Source organism: Brienomyrus brachyistius, chromosome 16 (genome assembly GCF_023856365.1).
Source record: "Brienomyrus brachyistius isolate T26 chromosome 16, BBRACH_0.4, whole genome shotgun sequence".
Taxonomy (NCBI): Eukaryota; Metazoa; Chordata; class Actinopteri; order Osteoglossiformes; family Mormyridae; genus Brienomyrus; species Brienomyrus brachyistius.
Genome location: NC_064548.1, coordinates 4,465,093 through 4,481,456, shown reverse-complemented (window position 1 = coordinate 4,481,456; position 16,364 = coordinate 4,465,093). Strand labels below are relative to the sequence as shown.

At 40.4% G+C, this 16,364-nt stretch overlaps 1 protein-coding gene across 2 annotated transcripts in view; it reads left to right on the top strand.

The window, feature by feature from the left end:
- Window positions 1-3,480: 3,480 nt before the first annotated feature.
- Window positions 3,481-16,364, top strand: part of LOC125709644 (radixin) — a 37,652-nt gene continuing 24,768 nt past the window's right edge. Inside the window, exons 1-2 of one of the 2 annotated variants that reach the window (XM_048978302.1) lie at window positions 3,481-3,779; window positions 14,058-14,154. In XM_048978302.1, coding sequence (XP_048834259.1) covers window positions 14,143-14,154 — 12 coding nt within the window. In that variant the 5' untranslated portion in view covers window positions 3,481-3,779; window positions 14,058-14,142. Of the gene's footprint in view, window positions 3,866-14,057; window positions 14,155-16,364 lie in introns of both variants that reach the window. The other variant, XM_048978303.1, reaches the window with a different exon arrangement.

Genomic DNA, 16,364 nt, shown 5'->3' with positions numbered 1-16,364 from the left:
ACATTCATAGTGGGCCTCTTTTCCAACAATGAAAAGACCTTCTACCAGGGACGGATTATGGGTTGTGGGCCCCTGGGCAAAACCTTCGCGAGGGTCCCCCCCCACCACCACCACCACCGCAACCACCACAACTCAAGGGCCCTTGGCAGCCAAACGCCCTCCCTATAGGGTCAGGGGCCCTTGTAGGCAGAGGATCAAAGAATGTAGGCCCTCTAAAATAGACAAACGAAAATACATTGTTGATAAGCGTTGCAAATTGTTTTGGGCTAGGGGCCCCACGGGCCCCCTGCACCCCAAGGGCCCCTGGGCAGCGGCCCCGCTGGCCTGGTCCGTAATCCGTCCCTGCCTTCTACCAAAGAGAGGTCAACTGACTTGTATCATGATGTGCTCATAATAACCTCGTTCAACACTATCAAGATGGTGTAAACGGCATTAAACTTCCATTGACAGCCATATCGTATCTGTGGGTGTTTCAGGGGACCACCATCAGGAATAAGTGGGATATTAACATCAACTACATCATTAGGAATGTACAGCAGAGACTGTACTTCCTGCATCAGCTCAGGAACCTCATTTTCTCATATCCCCTCCTGATGAACTTCTACTCAGGCGTCACTGGGAGTGTGCTAACCACCTCTTTTTCCCCTTAACCTCCTCTCTGTCCAAGTCCACATTTATATTCATTTATCTAGCAGACATTTTTGTTTAAAACAAAGTAATGATAGCTTGGGGTCAGAGTGGGGTCAGCCAGTGACCCAGGAGTATTTGGGGGTTAAAAGTTTTGCTTATATGTTTACTCTAGATAGGTTTATATAAGATTCAAGCATTGTGAACATAGGCACATCTCTGTAACTCACTGAACTATGCTGGACTAGGTTGCAGTGGGTGGTCTGTTCCAATGAGAAGATCATTGTCTGTCAGATACCATCCGCCTCTTCACTAAACTACCGTCACCGGGCGGTGTTTCACCATTCAAACTACAAACCATCTCTACAGCCATTTCCAGTAACACCACCTCTGCCACCAAGGTGTAAGCCCCCCCCCCCCCACACACACACACACACACTTCTTTGTCCAATCACGACACATCAGTCCAGTTATATACTGTACTGTGTTGCCCTACTTCTGATTTTCCACACTTGGATGCTGTTTCCTCACTGTTTGTACCATTATGTTGGTTATATTTATCATTTAGTTTGCAGTATTTTTATATTGTTGCTTTGTTGTATTGTCTTTGCCTATATGATGCATTCAATACTGTGTTAGTTTAAATTATGTTTATATATACTGTTATTGCCAAATTCTTGCCCTGCACCAAATCAATTTCTATATGTTCCCCATATGGACGTAATTCTGACACTTCACAGACCTAGACAGAGGGCCACAAGGTTGTGCAGAAAGACTTTATCAGCCTATGATATTCATAGCTATTTTGTTGTCTAACCAGATTGTGTCATTACAAAGCACTGTTACAGTATAGCATCTGTAGCCCAAAGTGATGTCACAGAAGGAAGCATTGTGCTCTCCACCTCCATAATGAATGCAGTTATTGGTCTATTGTTTATTGCTAAAAAAGATCTTGCATTATATACAGTGCTCACATAAAGTTTTGGGATGCTTGCTTAATTCTGTAAAAATGTTATACATTTATCAGTTTCATAACAAAAATCTATTGACAAGCAATGAGCTCCGGGAAAAAAGAGACCACAGCAAAGTTTTCTGTTTCATTCATTTTTCAATTTATGAGTGAAAGCCTGTGTAAAATATAATTTAAAAAAATTTTTTTTTGCAAACTCCAGCCTGGCTCTTCGTAGCGTCTAATTAATGAAGGACTTCTTCCTTACTTTATGGGTCTTCAGTCCTGCTTCTAAGAGCCTGTTATTAATTGTCCTAGCAGTGCATTTGAGACCACTCAATGTGTCCAGTTCTTTTTGACGGTTGCTTGAGATCATCCATCCATCCATCCATTTTCCAAACTGCTTATCCTACTGGGTCGCGGGGGGTTCGGAGCCTATCCCAGAAGCAATGGGCACGAGGCAGGGAACAACCCAGGATGGGCACACTCACAGGGCATACTCACACACCATTCACTCACACATGCACACCTATGGGCAATTTAGTAATTCCAATTAGCCTCAGCATGTTTTTGGACTGTGGGGGGAAACCGGAGTACCCAGAGGAAACCCCACGATGACATGGGGAGAACATGCAAACTCCGCACACATGTGACAGAGAGATCAACCTCTGATTTATGAGGCATTGTCAGATAAGTTGATGGTCATCTCTGCCATTAGAAAGTTGCTTCTGCCCTTTACCTGGCTGGTTTTTGCTTGTTCCAAGTATCTCCTGCTTCACCTTGTTATTGTGTACTGCTGCCTTAGAAACTTTTTAGTTTGGAAGCAGCCTGGTGCAGAGGGTAGCCTTCTGCCAGCAGAACCAGGATTAACCCAGGATTTAAAAATGCAGATTTTTAAAAAATATAGAGTGGTCTCTTAATTTTTTCCAGAGCTGTATATGCACATAAATTCAGAACATATTTTTTACCAACTCATTTTTTTGACTGATTCACTTTGTTCTGTTGTTGCCACTTTGTCATCAATTGAAACTGTAGTCATTGGCTAAAAATGTTTTGTATTTTATGTTACTACAACGGTGATGCTAATTTAAAAGCGCCCAGTACGTGATACTGCTTGTCAATTAACTTTTTAACTCAGATCAGTTCTTTTAAAACTATAATCTGGGTTTCAATCTTTGCTACTTGAAATTATAATGTTTTATTTTAAAACTACTGGTTGCTTCTAATATGATCTATATTTTTGTAAACAAATGTATAAACTAAAGTGTTTTGTTATAAAATGAATAAATAAAAAAAATGTGATTGAATTAAGTGTCCCAAAACTTCCAGTGAGCACTGCTACACATGCTTTTCCTCCTGTTGTACATTTTAGAATGTGGCATTGGCATATCTTATGTCAAATCTAAAATGTTTATATAATGTATTCTGTCATGTGCAAATGCCACTGTTAATTATCTCAGTTAATATCAGTGTATAGTGTAATTTGGCATATAAGTGATATGCAATCAATTTCTTCTCACAATTCTCAGATATTGCACATATTGGGAAATAGTGCTGAGGGCCACAATTAAAATAAATGGTCATGACGATCTACCCATTTTGCCAACTCTTCAATGGTTATCCATCAAACAGTAACATTAGTACAACCTGTTTTATGCCAGTCAGGAAGCATGCCTTAATCTACACTGGACTGTTTTGTCGTGCTTTTGTGTATTTTTTGTTTAGATGTAAAAGAAAAAAAAATAATTGCATAAATTCTTTATATTGAAAGTTAATATACAAGCAATTTTGTAGCCGAATTACATTTTTCGTGAGAATGACGAAGAATTAAGTCAACAGGATCCTCGGGATGAGTTATCTACCATGTGTTTATTACGTGACGTCAGCACATGGTGGTATCAGCCGCTGGACCCTGTGCATATTTGTCCCTGGCGCGGGGGTGGGGGGATGTGTTGCGTGCAGCTTCCAAATGCGTTAAGATGTAGCTGCTCTTTCACAGCCTGCAGCACGAGGTACATAGCGGTGCGCGCTCTCGTCCCTCTGCTTCCATCAAATGAACCACGCCTCGCGCAGACAGTCCGACGGCCATATTGACTGTCTCTGGATCCCTCGTTAGTGGTGAAAGTCGCTGGGTTTCTACCTACATCACCATCAAATTTCCTGTGCTACAGCGAGTGGGGGTGGTAACAACAACAAGGAAAAGGTAAACACTTGTTTTCTTGGATATTACAAACGTATCGTACTCCAGGTAAGACTGCGAACTGCTCGGAACTCGATTCTGTCTCTGAGGTGAGTTTTCTTTCTTCGGATGTCTCTCGTCGATGGTTTAAACTAAGCTGTTCAGAAGGAGGGGGTTCTATGTGGGCTCCCGGACTTCTTTAGTTGCTACCCTGGCCTGCTGTTGAAATTCTTTAAACTCTTTACTGCAGTATTGTTGTGCGTATTTTAAATAAATAGGTTTTGTAATTAATTTCCAAAAATAACGTGGAATTAATCTCTGGATAGGCATATGCAGCGTTTGGTACCGTTCGCCTGGTTAATGTGTAGCTAATAACGGTAACAACTGTATGACTGCCTTTCAAACGTAAAATGTGTGCGTCAAGATGCCAGCGCTGGATATTTTATTTTTAAGACGCTACGCCGCTACGTAAATCCCATAGAGCTTCGGAACTTAAATGCTACTTCGCTGCAGAATTTATTGTGCGTCGTAAATGTGTTAACTGTTCGTATACAACCCCAAACTTCTGTCGACGATTAAAGATAGAATTTGAAGACATTGCGCCTTCAGATATTTAACGGCGGCGCATACGTCTCTGCGCCTGCCAAGCTCGCACTAAGTTAAACGGTAAACTTTTCTGCCCCGTGGTCATACTTATAAACCCAGTCGTTTCTTTTTCGCAGGTGTAGCAACTCGTCGAAAGTGTATTTGGGTGCACTGTATATGGGTCTGCTTACCCTATGGTATATGCATTATGCTTTCGGCTCACTGGTTTCATCACACTTTTTTTGGCCTTGCCAGGCGGGGGGTTGTGTAGTTTGTCGGCGGTGGTATGGATGCATTATAGCAAACAGGGAGAGCTACTAAATTTCGTGTTGGAAAATTTTCATGAACATTTGCACAAAAGTGCGCGTCGCATCAAATTCGGCCAAATGATTACATTTTATATGTATTTCTCTTAACTACAATCATTTTCATTTTACATTCGTGTTAGTCATCACTGTCGTTTTTATTATAATTCTAAAATACAGTAGCTATGGACGCCTTAATTCCGTTATTGCTAACAGGCGCCAAACACCTATGATCAAAGCAGCAGTTTTTAAAGAATCAGTTACGTAAATATCTCTTTGACTCCTTAGTCGGGGTAATTAATCGCGCAGTAAAATTGCGCAAGTACGTTCTGGAATATAAAGTCTTTGCGCACTGGCAGTAGAGCGGATAGTTCTTACACCGCGCTGATCCATCTGGCACAAGCATATGCCACGAGGACGTTCTAATAAGACCTCTGTCTCGGCTTGGCTTCGGTTCCAGTCAGCCAGTACTGCTGGGCTTTTCGGTCTCTCTCCAGTGAGCTTTGCAGATCTGATGCCAAGCTAGTGCGTATTGCTAAGCTGTTGCAGCACTACTAGTAAGTTCATAAACTAAATAGTACCCTAGTTTGAAAATTTAACACTGTAGTTTTAATAAGGACAAGGTTGATAAGATCCCCGTGCACCGGGCTCATATTTCTTAGAGCTGGAGTTGAATAATCCTGCTTGAGCTTAGTGAATTAACTGGCGCAAACCTAAGAGGTCATGTTCTTAGTAGTATACATTACATAGAATGGTTAATATATTAAAATAGTTTTGCTGAATATGTTCGTCAACATTTTTGTTCCAGTTCTATTAGCGTTAAGTCTTTCTTCCTCTAAAGACTCCTGATGTTATGCTGAAAGGCATATTTGAAATATGTCACATATTAAGTCTTCCCAATGAATGAAGGGACAGGTGGTACTTCTGCCACATGAAGTCCTACAGTTTTGCATTTTTGACCACGTTGCTATCTGGTTTTCATCCTGATAAAGTGAAGCATTGAGTTACTCCAAATTGACAGTGATGCTTATCTTGTGATAAATTGGGTGAACTGTGTAACATCAGACACTTTGACAGCAAAAGCCGTTGAATAACATGTAGTGTTCATGTATTTTCCCTCAAATGATATAACTAAAGGGATATCTACTCAGACACTTTGTATTACAGGCAGTCCCCAGGTCGCAAACAAGATCTGTTCCCTCTGTCTGTCTTAGTCAGTTTCATAGGTAAGTCTGAAGAAGAATACAGTATATAATGCAGTAATAAAAGTAACTACATACAGTATAGTACTCTACCTTGGGCAAACGAATCACTGAAGCCGAACAATGTTTACATGAGCATTACGAAGTATTGTGTGTTCATTATTACAAATTGCTCTGTATAACTTAAATTTTTAATAATATTGGCTTTATGGCAGTTTGTAAGTGGGATGTTCTTAACCTCAGGGACTGCCTGTATTTGTTACATGTTGGCTTTTAGATGCTATATTGCACGGATGCTCAACAGTTTCCCCCAAATGGATGTGTGTTCTTTAGTTTTTCGCTTGCTGGTTTATTATCATGGTGTGAATGAAATCCGTGTCCTACAGAGGACAAGTACTGACTAATGGAGCAATAAGTCTTTTGGTGGCAATAGCACGCAGGTGCCAGAATTACTTTGTAGAAGATACTTGTGCTGTAGAGTTAGTAGTGGTTTCATTCAGTGGGCCAGGTTTATTTTATTCCTTAGCAAGATGCTGGTCTCCAAAGTGATTTGCTGTCAAAACCATTAAAATACGTAGCCATATAACTACCTGGATTTAGGTCGGAAAAGGGTTGGATTTCTTTTCTGCTGTGCCTTTTTTTTTAATGCCTGCTGGTCTCATCAGTTCATGTCCTGCAACAGTGTTTTCCAGTTGTTGTAAAATTGCCATTCCCACAATACTGTGTAAAAGATCCCTTGGGTGTAAAATTCTACCAACAGCTGTTCGTAATCAAGTAAAGATGCTTTGTGTTTTGTTTCTTGTGGTTGTTTTAATTGTCTTAGTATGGCTGCCAGAAGAATAGCTCTCCCTTTGGACCTACATCATTTAGGTTATGCTGTTCTCTGCTTAGCTTTCCACATTGGTCTGCACTCTGACCTTTTTCAAATCCATCGTTTCCAGCTCAGCTTCCAGATCTTCCACTGTTTTCACTCTGCTTCGGTTATCTAGTTCTCAAAGTTCTTCATAACTCTTTCAGCTCTGCTGCAGTCATATAATGCCTCTGGGTACTTTTCTCTTATCTGTTCACACTACATTCACACGCATAGAATGTGAACGTAGATACAACTAATCATAGTTGTGCAGTTTTCTTGTCTTGTTCTCTAGCAGCCATTTTTAAATGTACTGTTTCCTGCTAGTTTTGCCGCCAAGTTTCAAGATGTATTGTTTAATCTCATTCACTGACAGACATTTCAAAAATCACAAATATTAGCTTTGTTAGGTTGAAAAATGAGCAGTAAAATTCTAATTTAAGATATTGCAGAACCTGTTTCCTAGTTTAAGTGATCTTTTTGGACAGCAGCTTGCGTAGTGGTAATATAAATGGCCATATAACCAAAATGCAAAAAGTTTAAGAACCAGGGCTCTTCAGTGTACAGTTGACTGTTCCACATTCAGGGGGGTTAGGGGTGCAAGCCTCCACAATCTGGAAAAACTGCGTAAAATGTTCTAGGTCCCCTTGGCAAGTGAAGCTACAACAGAATCTTGATTTAATTAGCGACTGGGCTGATACCTGGCAGATAAAATTTTATGTAGATAAATATAAGGTAATTCATGCAGGGAGCAGAAATATAAAGTAGACATATTTTTGGGTTCCACTGAAATAAAGGTACCTGATGCCTCCATGGCCACTTTCGCCAGTATGGGGAAGCAATTAAAAAGGCCAATAGAATGTTGGGTTACATCTTTGGGTGTGTGTATATTGTGTACAGGTTGGGTCACCTTATCTGAAAAAGGACTTTTCCTTTAGAAAGTGTTCAGCGTAGGGCTACAAGAATGATGCCTGATCTTAGAGAAATGTCTTACGAGGAAATGGCTACATCAATATTAGTTTAAATACTAGAACTCATGGACATAGATGGAAATTAGTGGGAGAAAATTTTAAAATGGATTTGAGAAAGCACGTCTTTACATAGCACTGTTAGTGTAGTGCAAGCTGAAACCCTGGGTTCCTTTTAAATCAGAGCTAGATAAGATTTTTTCTGAACTATTAGTTGAGTTCTCCCCAAACGAGCTTGATGGGCCGAATGGCCTCCTCTCGTTTGTAAATTTATGTTGTCGTATATGGGAAGCGTGGGATACAAAGTTCACTACAAGTTATCATGTAAGAGGCTGCTACAGACATTCTTGGCATCCTTAAAATTGGCACTGTGTGTATATTTTATGCATATATGAGTTGCTAAAAATTTTGGGTGTCATCCGCTGGCCTTCTTGTGTCATTTGCAGCTTCTGCAATGCTCCAAAAAACTCTTACATTCCAGTTTAATTTAATATACCAACCTTGCGGTACATCAAAACTGCAGTTGCAATGCAGATGGGTCAACTATATTAAAGCGTATATAAATGTGAGAAAGTTGGCAGGCTCCTTGTTTAAAACAGACTGCTGAGTAAATGCTCGGCTGCTCTGCATAAGTGTGTCTGTTAAATGACTGAATGTAATCAATAAATATGATTGAGCATGTGTGTGGTGGATGTCGTTGGAGTCGTACACTACCTGGAGGCACTTTGCTGAGGTTTGTTTTCCACACCATTGTGAGGGAGGGAAAAGTAGTTCAAGGGTATCTGCTGTCTTCTGTGGTACTAGTGGTGATAAAGGCAAGAAAAGTCCCAAGTAATGCATTCTGTCTCTCTATCTCTCTCTAGTAGAGTACATATGCTTGATTTGTAATGTATTAGGTAAATTTTAGGAATTTGGGGGTTTGAATGAGGCAGCAGTCCTCTAGCTGATGTGATCGCTTCCATACAGCATTGTTTAATATTTAGTGTGTAAAGACTGCCTGCCGGGGGTATGTTAGAGGACTATAGGGGTTACGGTTGTCATTGCTGAGATTTAATATATGGGTTTTTCCCCAAAGAAATTAATGGGGAGTCCCCATAATGGTATGTGTTTGTGGGGATGGAGGGCCTTTCCGGAGTTGCTGTTACCAGCTCCAGGGTTTCTCCTACCGTTATATTAGGGGGGCACCCCGTCCACCCTTGATGGTCAAGTTAATTTTATTTCATTTTATTTTCTATATAGCGCCAGATCACAACAGAAGTCATTTGTGGGTACCCTTCCTATAGAACAGGTCTATATGTTGTCCTTTTATTAAACAAATGAAATTGCCTTATTTATCTTATTTACACAACAGCTTGTCATTTTTGTCTACATGGTCGCACATTCGCAATTCTCTCTGTATCGCACATGGCGAAGTTCTGCCCTGATGCACGCACACACACAGGTGAGCACACTCCCACCAGCGGGCAGAGAGCATGTCAGAAAATGTCCAGTCAACCACCTGAAAAGCAGACAAAAATATCTGCATTTTTTTGACTGCTGTCATTAAAAGAAACACATGAGCACTATGAATCCTATTGGTGTCCGTCTGATCCCCCCAAGCTGTAAACCTGTGGGAAACACTGAGCTATGACCATAATCCTCACTAAACAGTCCCAATGACCCTAGGTTCCTGAACTTTGCTTTCTCACATGGCTGGGTTTTCATGCGCAGGGTCCATTTTGAGACGGTGATACACAGCTGTACTATAAGTGGCTTTCTGTCTGAAAGGAGGCTCTAAGAACACCTGTGTAGTGGAGCACCTTTTGTCATCGTTATTTTTGGGAGCTAACTTCTGCATTTCTTAAATGGATAGTAAAATCCACAGTATCTCAAAAACCGTGAGCATATATCTGGAGGGGCATTTCCATGCTGATTGGGAAAATTAGGCAAAATTTTTCTAACTGTGTTGCACTTGCATTTTCAGTATTTTTGATAGAAAATAAGGTATTTTTTCAGGAAACAAAAGACCTCTGGTGGTTACACGTTTTGTTCATGAAAATTTCATCGTTTGAATATTGCAACTGTTTTCATTAATTTTTTCATCACTTTAGATAGGATTTTATGCTATTCTCTGCAGCCCTATTTTTGAAGAAATCTCAAACTTTCACTGTGATGACGTTTTAAGTGGGTCTTGTTCTTAATATTTTCTGAGGTAAAAGTTTGTTCTAACATGTACTTTCTGTTTGGCAGTCTTCTTCACTGAGTGTAAAAGATTCTGTAACGCGAGTCACAAAAAAGTACAAGTTTTCTCACAAAAAAGAAGCCTATGCTAGTAGCAAACTTACAGTGATATATCTGCATCCCTAGCCCTTACTGGTTATGGGAAAACCAGCAGCAGGCCTGGTGTCCCCTCTTAGATAAGTTATTGGGCATTGAATATCTGTAACGCGAGTCACATGTAACGCGAGTCACAATGTTTCAACTGCACTTCATACTGATTTCTTTAATTGTTTCAATCATAATAGCTTTATAGTAGTTTCTAAGAAACTACAGATGGAAGCACTTTCTTTTACCCACAATTAATCTTGCTTCCTGTTTGTTCTGAAGCCACACCTCATAAACAAAAGCAAAAGAAATTAAACCCGACTTCATCTTGAATTTCAGGTATGTTTAAGGAATTTTTTACAGTATACTTTTAAGTTTTAAATACTGAAAACTATATAGACTTACTTAATACTAAAGAAAAGAAAATTAAGGTAAACAAAGGCCTGTTATTGAGATCTCTAAGTATGACTACACATCCATTATCTACATGAACATGAATACAGAGTGATGCATTCTGTTACTGCCTGCAGAATAAGGCTGTGTGTTTTTATCTTATCTTAAACTTATCTTAAACACAGATAAATTTATTTAAAAAACACTGGATTTTCTTTGCTACATCACATGGGAAGGGCCCTGTCGATGGCATTGGTGGGGCAGTGAAACAGGTGGTACGGAATGCAGTGAGAAATACAAAAGCTATTGTCACAAATGCTTCTACCTTCACTGAGGCAGCCAGGGCAAGCAATGTCCAAGTCATTGAAATGAAGACCTCCGACATTGATGGGATCAACAGTGAACTGGGGATAGAAGAGGTATTTACAAATGCTCCCCCAGTTCCTGGCATTGCAAATGTTCACTGCATGAAGTTGGTTAATGGGAAAGCCACCTATTACACCCTCTCTTCAGATGCAGTATTTAATGCTGCTGAACCTTGTGCTGAATCAGATTCAATACTAAGTGAGAGAGGATTAAATACCGACTCTGGAGAGAAGGCTGACACAAACGTCAGAGAAGCCAATTCTGAAAATACATGTATATGTTCTAGGTGGGTGACTGGTTTGGTGTAGAATATGATGGGAAGGTTTACCCAGGGGAGGTAAAATGTATTGACAATGGTGAATACCAAGTTTCTGTAATGACACAAGCTGGCAAATTTTGGAAATGGCCTGTGAAACCAGACGAGATATTTTACACCCATGACAAACTGGTGAGAAGACTGAAGCCCCTGTTACTGTTAACAACCGCGGTCACTTTGGTTTTCCTGATTTTAATTCGTAGTCGTCTCTTGCAAGACGTCTGAAGAAAAAGAGTAGACTTCAGCATTGCATAAATACTTATACAAGTATTATATTTAGAAATCAGCGGTACATGTATGACTTGATCTATTTAGTAGGTATGAAAATGCTTTTCATCTGGTGACTCAAGTGAACTTTTCCAGTTATAGGAAAAATGTAACGCGAGTCACGGTAACACGAGTCACACCAATTCTGCAAGTCCCCAAGAATATTTAGAGAGAAGTATTTTCTATTCCATCTTAATATAAGAGCCTAATGTGTTTCTAATGCATTACAAATATTCCTTTGTTCCAGTCATTTACCATTGAAGGAGACTTTTTTTAAATGTTGGCTTAGTTTTTTGCCCTTTCCTTTTCGTGTAACGCGAGTCACACTGTAATTAGAAGTAATTAAAAGACTACTTAAAGACTTATCTTACTTTTTGTTTATGTCATTTCACACCCATTGCCAATTGGCACATGCATGCAAGAAGTGGTGTATAGAAATGTATATGTGTGGACGGTACACAAAACAATAACTTGAAAACAGACCAAAAAATGTAACGCGAGTCACATGGAAATGCCCGGAGTTATACCGCAGTTGTCTGATGCTGTGCTTGTCTATGGGTAGGTCGTGGAATTTTCCGCCTGGGCAGGGTAGAGCATGTCCTGATTTGATGGGACTAATTAGGTCTGCCAAGGACCTTCTGCCTGCCAGCTATGAGAGGATGTAGAAATGGAGGGTGCCAGCCACTTTGGGGCCACAGTGTTTGGCTGTGTTTGATTGAAATGTGGGAGTGGTCTGGGCCAACCCTCAGAATCCTATGATGATCACGCCTCTTGGCCTCCATGCTTAGGCTTGCCAAGCACCAACACTCGTGGTTTTGGTGCCCTGGGAACCTCTTGTGTACTGTATCATTTCCCCCTATCATTTTGTGCTACAGCATGTTACTGAATTATCCTTTTATATAGATCTTAGAATCTATTTTTGTTGATGACCTACTTCATAGCTTTTATTTTTATTTGTAATGTATCTATAGGAGTCGTACGGAAGTGTTGTTGGGCTTAAGTCTAAAGAAAACCCACAGGCAGTTTTGTGGATATTTCGGTCTTTGCTCTTTGTGGTTGTGTACTCTTGTCAATGTCTTTATTAACCTATGCAATTAGTTTATTAAAATGAGACCAATGACTGACAGTAAGAGAGTCGCACCTAACAGAATATATTTTGAATATTTAACTGATTATTTAAAAGGGAAATTGCTATTTTGAACAGTGATATGTGGATTGGACATCGGCACTAGCTGCTGACAGAAGCTTCCTGCTGCCTTTGGATTACCAATGCTGGGCTGAGACTGCTTAGCTGTTCTGAGCTCTTGTGAATGGTTGGGGAGGAGGGGCTCAACTTCGTATGGTGTTGAGCAGTGGCAGGCACTTTACAGGGTTTGGTCTCCAGGAGAAGGTGTGTGTATGTGTGTGTTAGGGATGGGCCGATCCACATTTTTTTTTCAGTTCCGATCCGATTCCGATAAACACCTGCTGCATCAGATTCAAGAGCTTTATTTTAATATATATCAATCTTTAATATTTTTAAACTAGTAGATACAAATAAAAATGTATGCTAATTTAGTTAAGCAGTTGGAAACGTACAAACAAGATGGAACAGTATGTTATGTATATCTTGTTTTAAGCGTTTTTGAGGCATTTGCTGTTCAATTTGAATATCTTCCTGGAAAGTATACACAAGTGGCCAATGCTTGAAATGCCCCATAAATTTTCTCCCACCGATAATAGCGGCACTTACACTTTATTGCGATAGTAGCCCCTTGTGTATCACAGGCTGTAGCAAGTGTGCAAAAAAGCCCAAGCTAGGGACCCCCAAATCATCCATTGCTTTTTTTCATATTCTCATCGTCAGGCACAATCATGCACTTTGATTCGTGAGATTTTCCCCTAAATGCTATTATCACCTCTCAAAACTTTTTGTTTTTACAAAGATTTCAAATCACTGTGCTGCTAGTTGTTAAATGCATAAAATACTTTCTGATGTTCCTCCTCCTGCGAATGGTATGAACACGTCACAGCAGCCGGAAGTCATGGCGTTCACACCCACAGAGTGGCAAAAAAACTGAGTGGCAGCATTTAGTGTCCAGCTTCCATGCCACATAAACCACATCTAAATGGTAAAGAGCTGTTGTATGATTGTACAAATCAGTGAAATAAGAAATGGGAGCTATCTTTTTGCAGACTGCCAAAAACTAAAGTGTTGAACTTGGATCGGTCCCATATGGCCAATACCCAGTGTATTTTGTTTGGTTTCTTATGGTAAAGGTTATTGCTAGGTAAGAGTTAAGTCTGCTGTTAAATTTTCTTGCAAACAATCCATTTTGCATCCTTTACTCAAAGAAACAATACTTGTAAAATGTCTGCTATGTTTATTCATATTCGTGAATGCACTTTGTCAGTACAAGAATAACTGACCTCTCATTTGCCAAGAAAGAGGCTGTGAAAGTGGTTAAAGCAAAGATTATATTGTCTTTAAATCTTGCTGTGTTTTGGCCTGATGGTCCCCCTCTTTGCACCATGCATTCAATGAAGCAGAAACCACTGGGTTGGATGTTTTTTAAAAATTAGTTAATGGTGTGTGTTTTTGTTTTGCTCATTACCAGTATTCTGTGTATGGACCTTACTTGCAGATTGTATAACTTCAGTTTTTTTATGTGATGTATGTTAAGTTTTCATAGCCCCCTTGGATGTTCCTTTAGGGTTTATTTTAGATTAGAATGGTTTCCTGCTAATGTCTCTTCTCTTCCTCTAGGTTGTGCACGTCCTGCCATCTGCAGGCGCAGGAGTGGCTTTCTTCGTGTTTTCTCAGAAGAAGGAAGGGCAAAGAGAAAGCAAGGATGCCGAAACCGGTGAGTGTCCCACCTGTCCTTGGGGTTTCTGAGGAATGAGATCTAATTTCAAAATATGTGGTCACAGACAATTCAAAGTGTCACATGTTGTTCCTTTTGTGATGAGTTATGAGTCACTTGTCGCAGGTGACTTTGGTCTTCCCAGTTGGTTGGGTTTGGAAAGGGCAGAGTTTATATTTTTGCTTATTCTTTATTCACTATATACGTTCACTTTCCCTAGTTTACTGACATTTCAATAATGTACACTAGTATATGGCCAAAAGTATGTGGACACTGTTATTAGTTAGAGAAATTGGCTAATTAATCCCTACCTGTTGCTGACACGTATACTTAAGCTCAGTCTTACAATCTCCAAAAACAAACAGTGACAGCAGGATGAGTGGTTGTACAGAAGAGGTTAGTGACTTGTAATTTAGCACCTTCATAGGTTGTCTGGGAACAACTTTATCTGCCAAGTGATCTGCCACACAAACTCATGGACCAACCAACATCAATATTCAACCTGAGGGACCATCTTTGTTTCAACGTCCAATGGCTATTAGAGCAACAAAGGGCTGACCAACTGCATATTAATACCCTTGGTTTGGGAATGAGATGTTGGACAAGATGGTGTCCACATATGTTTGTCATATACTGTGTTTAATATGGTTGCAAGTTAGAGTCACGGCTGATTCACCCCCTTAATATGCAGGAGCATTGTGATCATTGTGAAAAGGTGAAATGCTTACTTTCACCTCTTATTTCATATGGTATGTCTGGCTATCAGTTAGACCATCTAGCAGAAGCTTTTTACCACTTCATATTCTTATGTACCTCTGACCAAACTAAGATTATTAGTTGGTATTTTGTATTCTTTTCAGATGGTCCATGAGTTCCATTGGTATGAACTGTTACTGGAATCACCCCATACGCTGCCCATTTTTAAAAGATAATGCCAGTAAAAGCAGTGCTTGGCTACTGTGTGTTGAATGCCTCATGCTCCAAGAAAGACCCAAACAGATCATCCCTTAGTGAGAAGATTCTATGGTCTCCTGCAGGGTAACAGATGCTTCATGGGGTTGAATGATTGTCTTGAGTTATAATGCAGTCATTTAAAGCAGTTGATCTGCTTTGCTCGTTTCTGTGTTTGAAATGCCATCGCAACTTGAGGTGCTTCTGCTTTCTTCCTCAGGACAGTGGTGGAGGGGAACTTATCAGTTATAGTTAACACACGAGGTTTTGATTTGGTTGCATTATGCCACTTTGGGGATTCCGTGTAGAGGAATTGTCTGCTACATTAGCTAAAGACAGGCTCTTGGCTGGGCAGACTTTCTTTCACGTTGTATTGCCTTACTCTCATTCTAGTATAGAACACAAATATTTGGCAGTAAAGAAAGGATTTTTAGTTTGAGCAAGGAAAGATTTGGAGAAAAGCACCGAAAGAAAGTGACCCTTGACTGTTCAGATGAACCTATATAACATACAGCTGTGATGGTAGAAGCTGTGCAGTCAGGACTACGGAAAATGCCTTTGTAGTGGATGGGCGCACACTCTGCCTATGCAGTGATATGGGGGTCCTGACCTAACACCCACCTTGTACACTGGGTTTTTCTTTGGTCTGCTCTGTGCAACAGGAGACCCATCTGAAGGTTTGCAGCCTGAAAGGACTGTGTTTTTCCAGCTGGCACCATAGCTTCTCAATACCCTCAGGACTTTGGGAGTGTTTGTCTCACCATGATTTACTGGGCTCTTTCTCTGCTCCCCACAATTAATCTCACCCACTGACACATGTCCCAAACACTGATTCTTTGTTTTCTCCTTGAATGACAGCAACTAGTTTAACTGAAGCTCCTTTTTCCTGTATCACTGTCTTAAGCAACACGTGGAATATTCTGCTCATGGGTGATTCAGCTGATCTGGTGCTGCTTGTGGGGTCAAGATGTCTTGGTTGTGTGGGAGGGGGTAAAACAGGTGCAGACGAGCTAGGTCTTGTCTTTGCCCTGGGAGGTACTTCTAATGATCTTGAAAGGTCAGGGTTTGCTCACGTCAGCTTGCAGGCTTGTGAGCACAGCTTTGCAGCTACTGGTGTCAGTTTTCTATGCTGCCCTTTCCATGTGGGTCATGTTGACGATGATGTTGATTATATGGGTGTGGTTGTACTTCTGCTGTTTGTGAATATTATGATGAAAGAGGAAGCAGCCCCTCCCCCCACACTTACTTTAGTGAAGCCT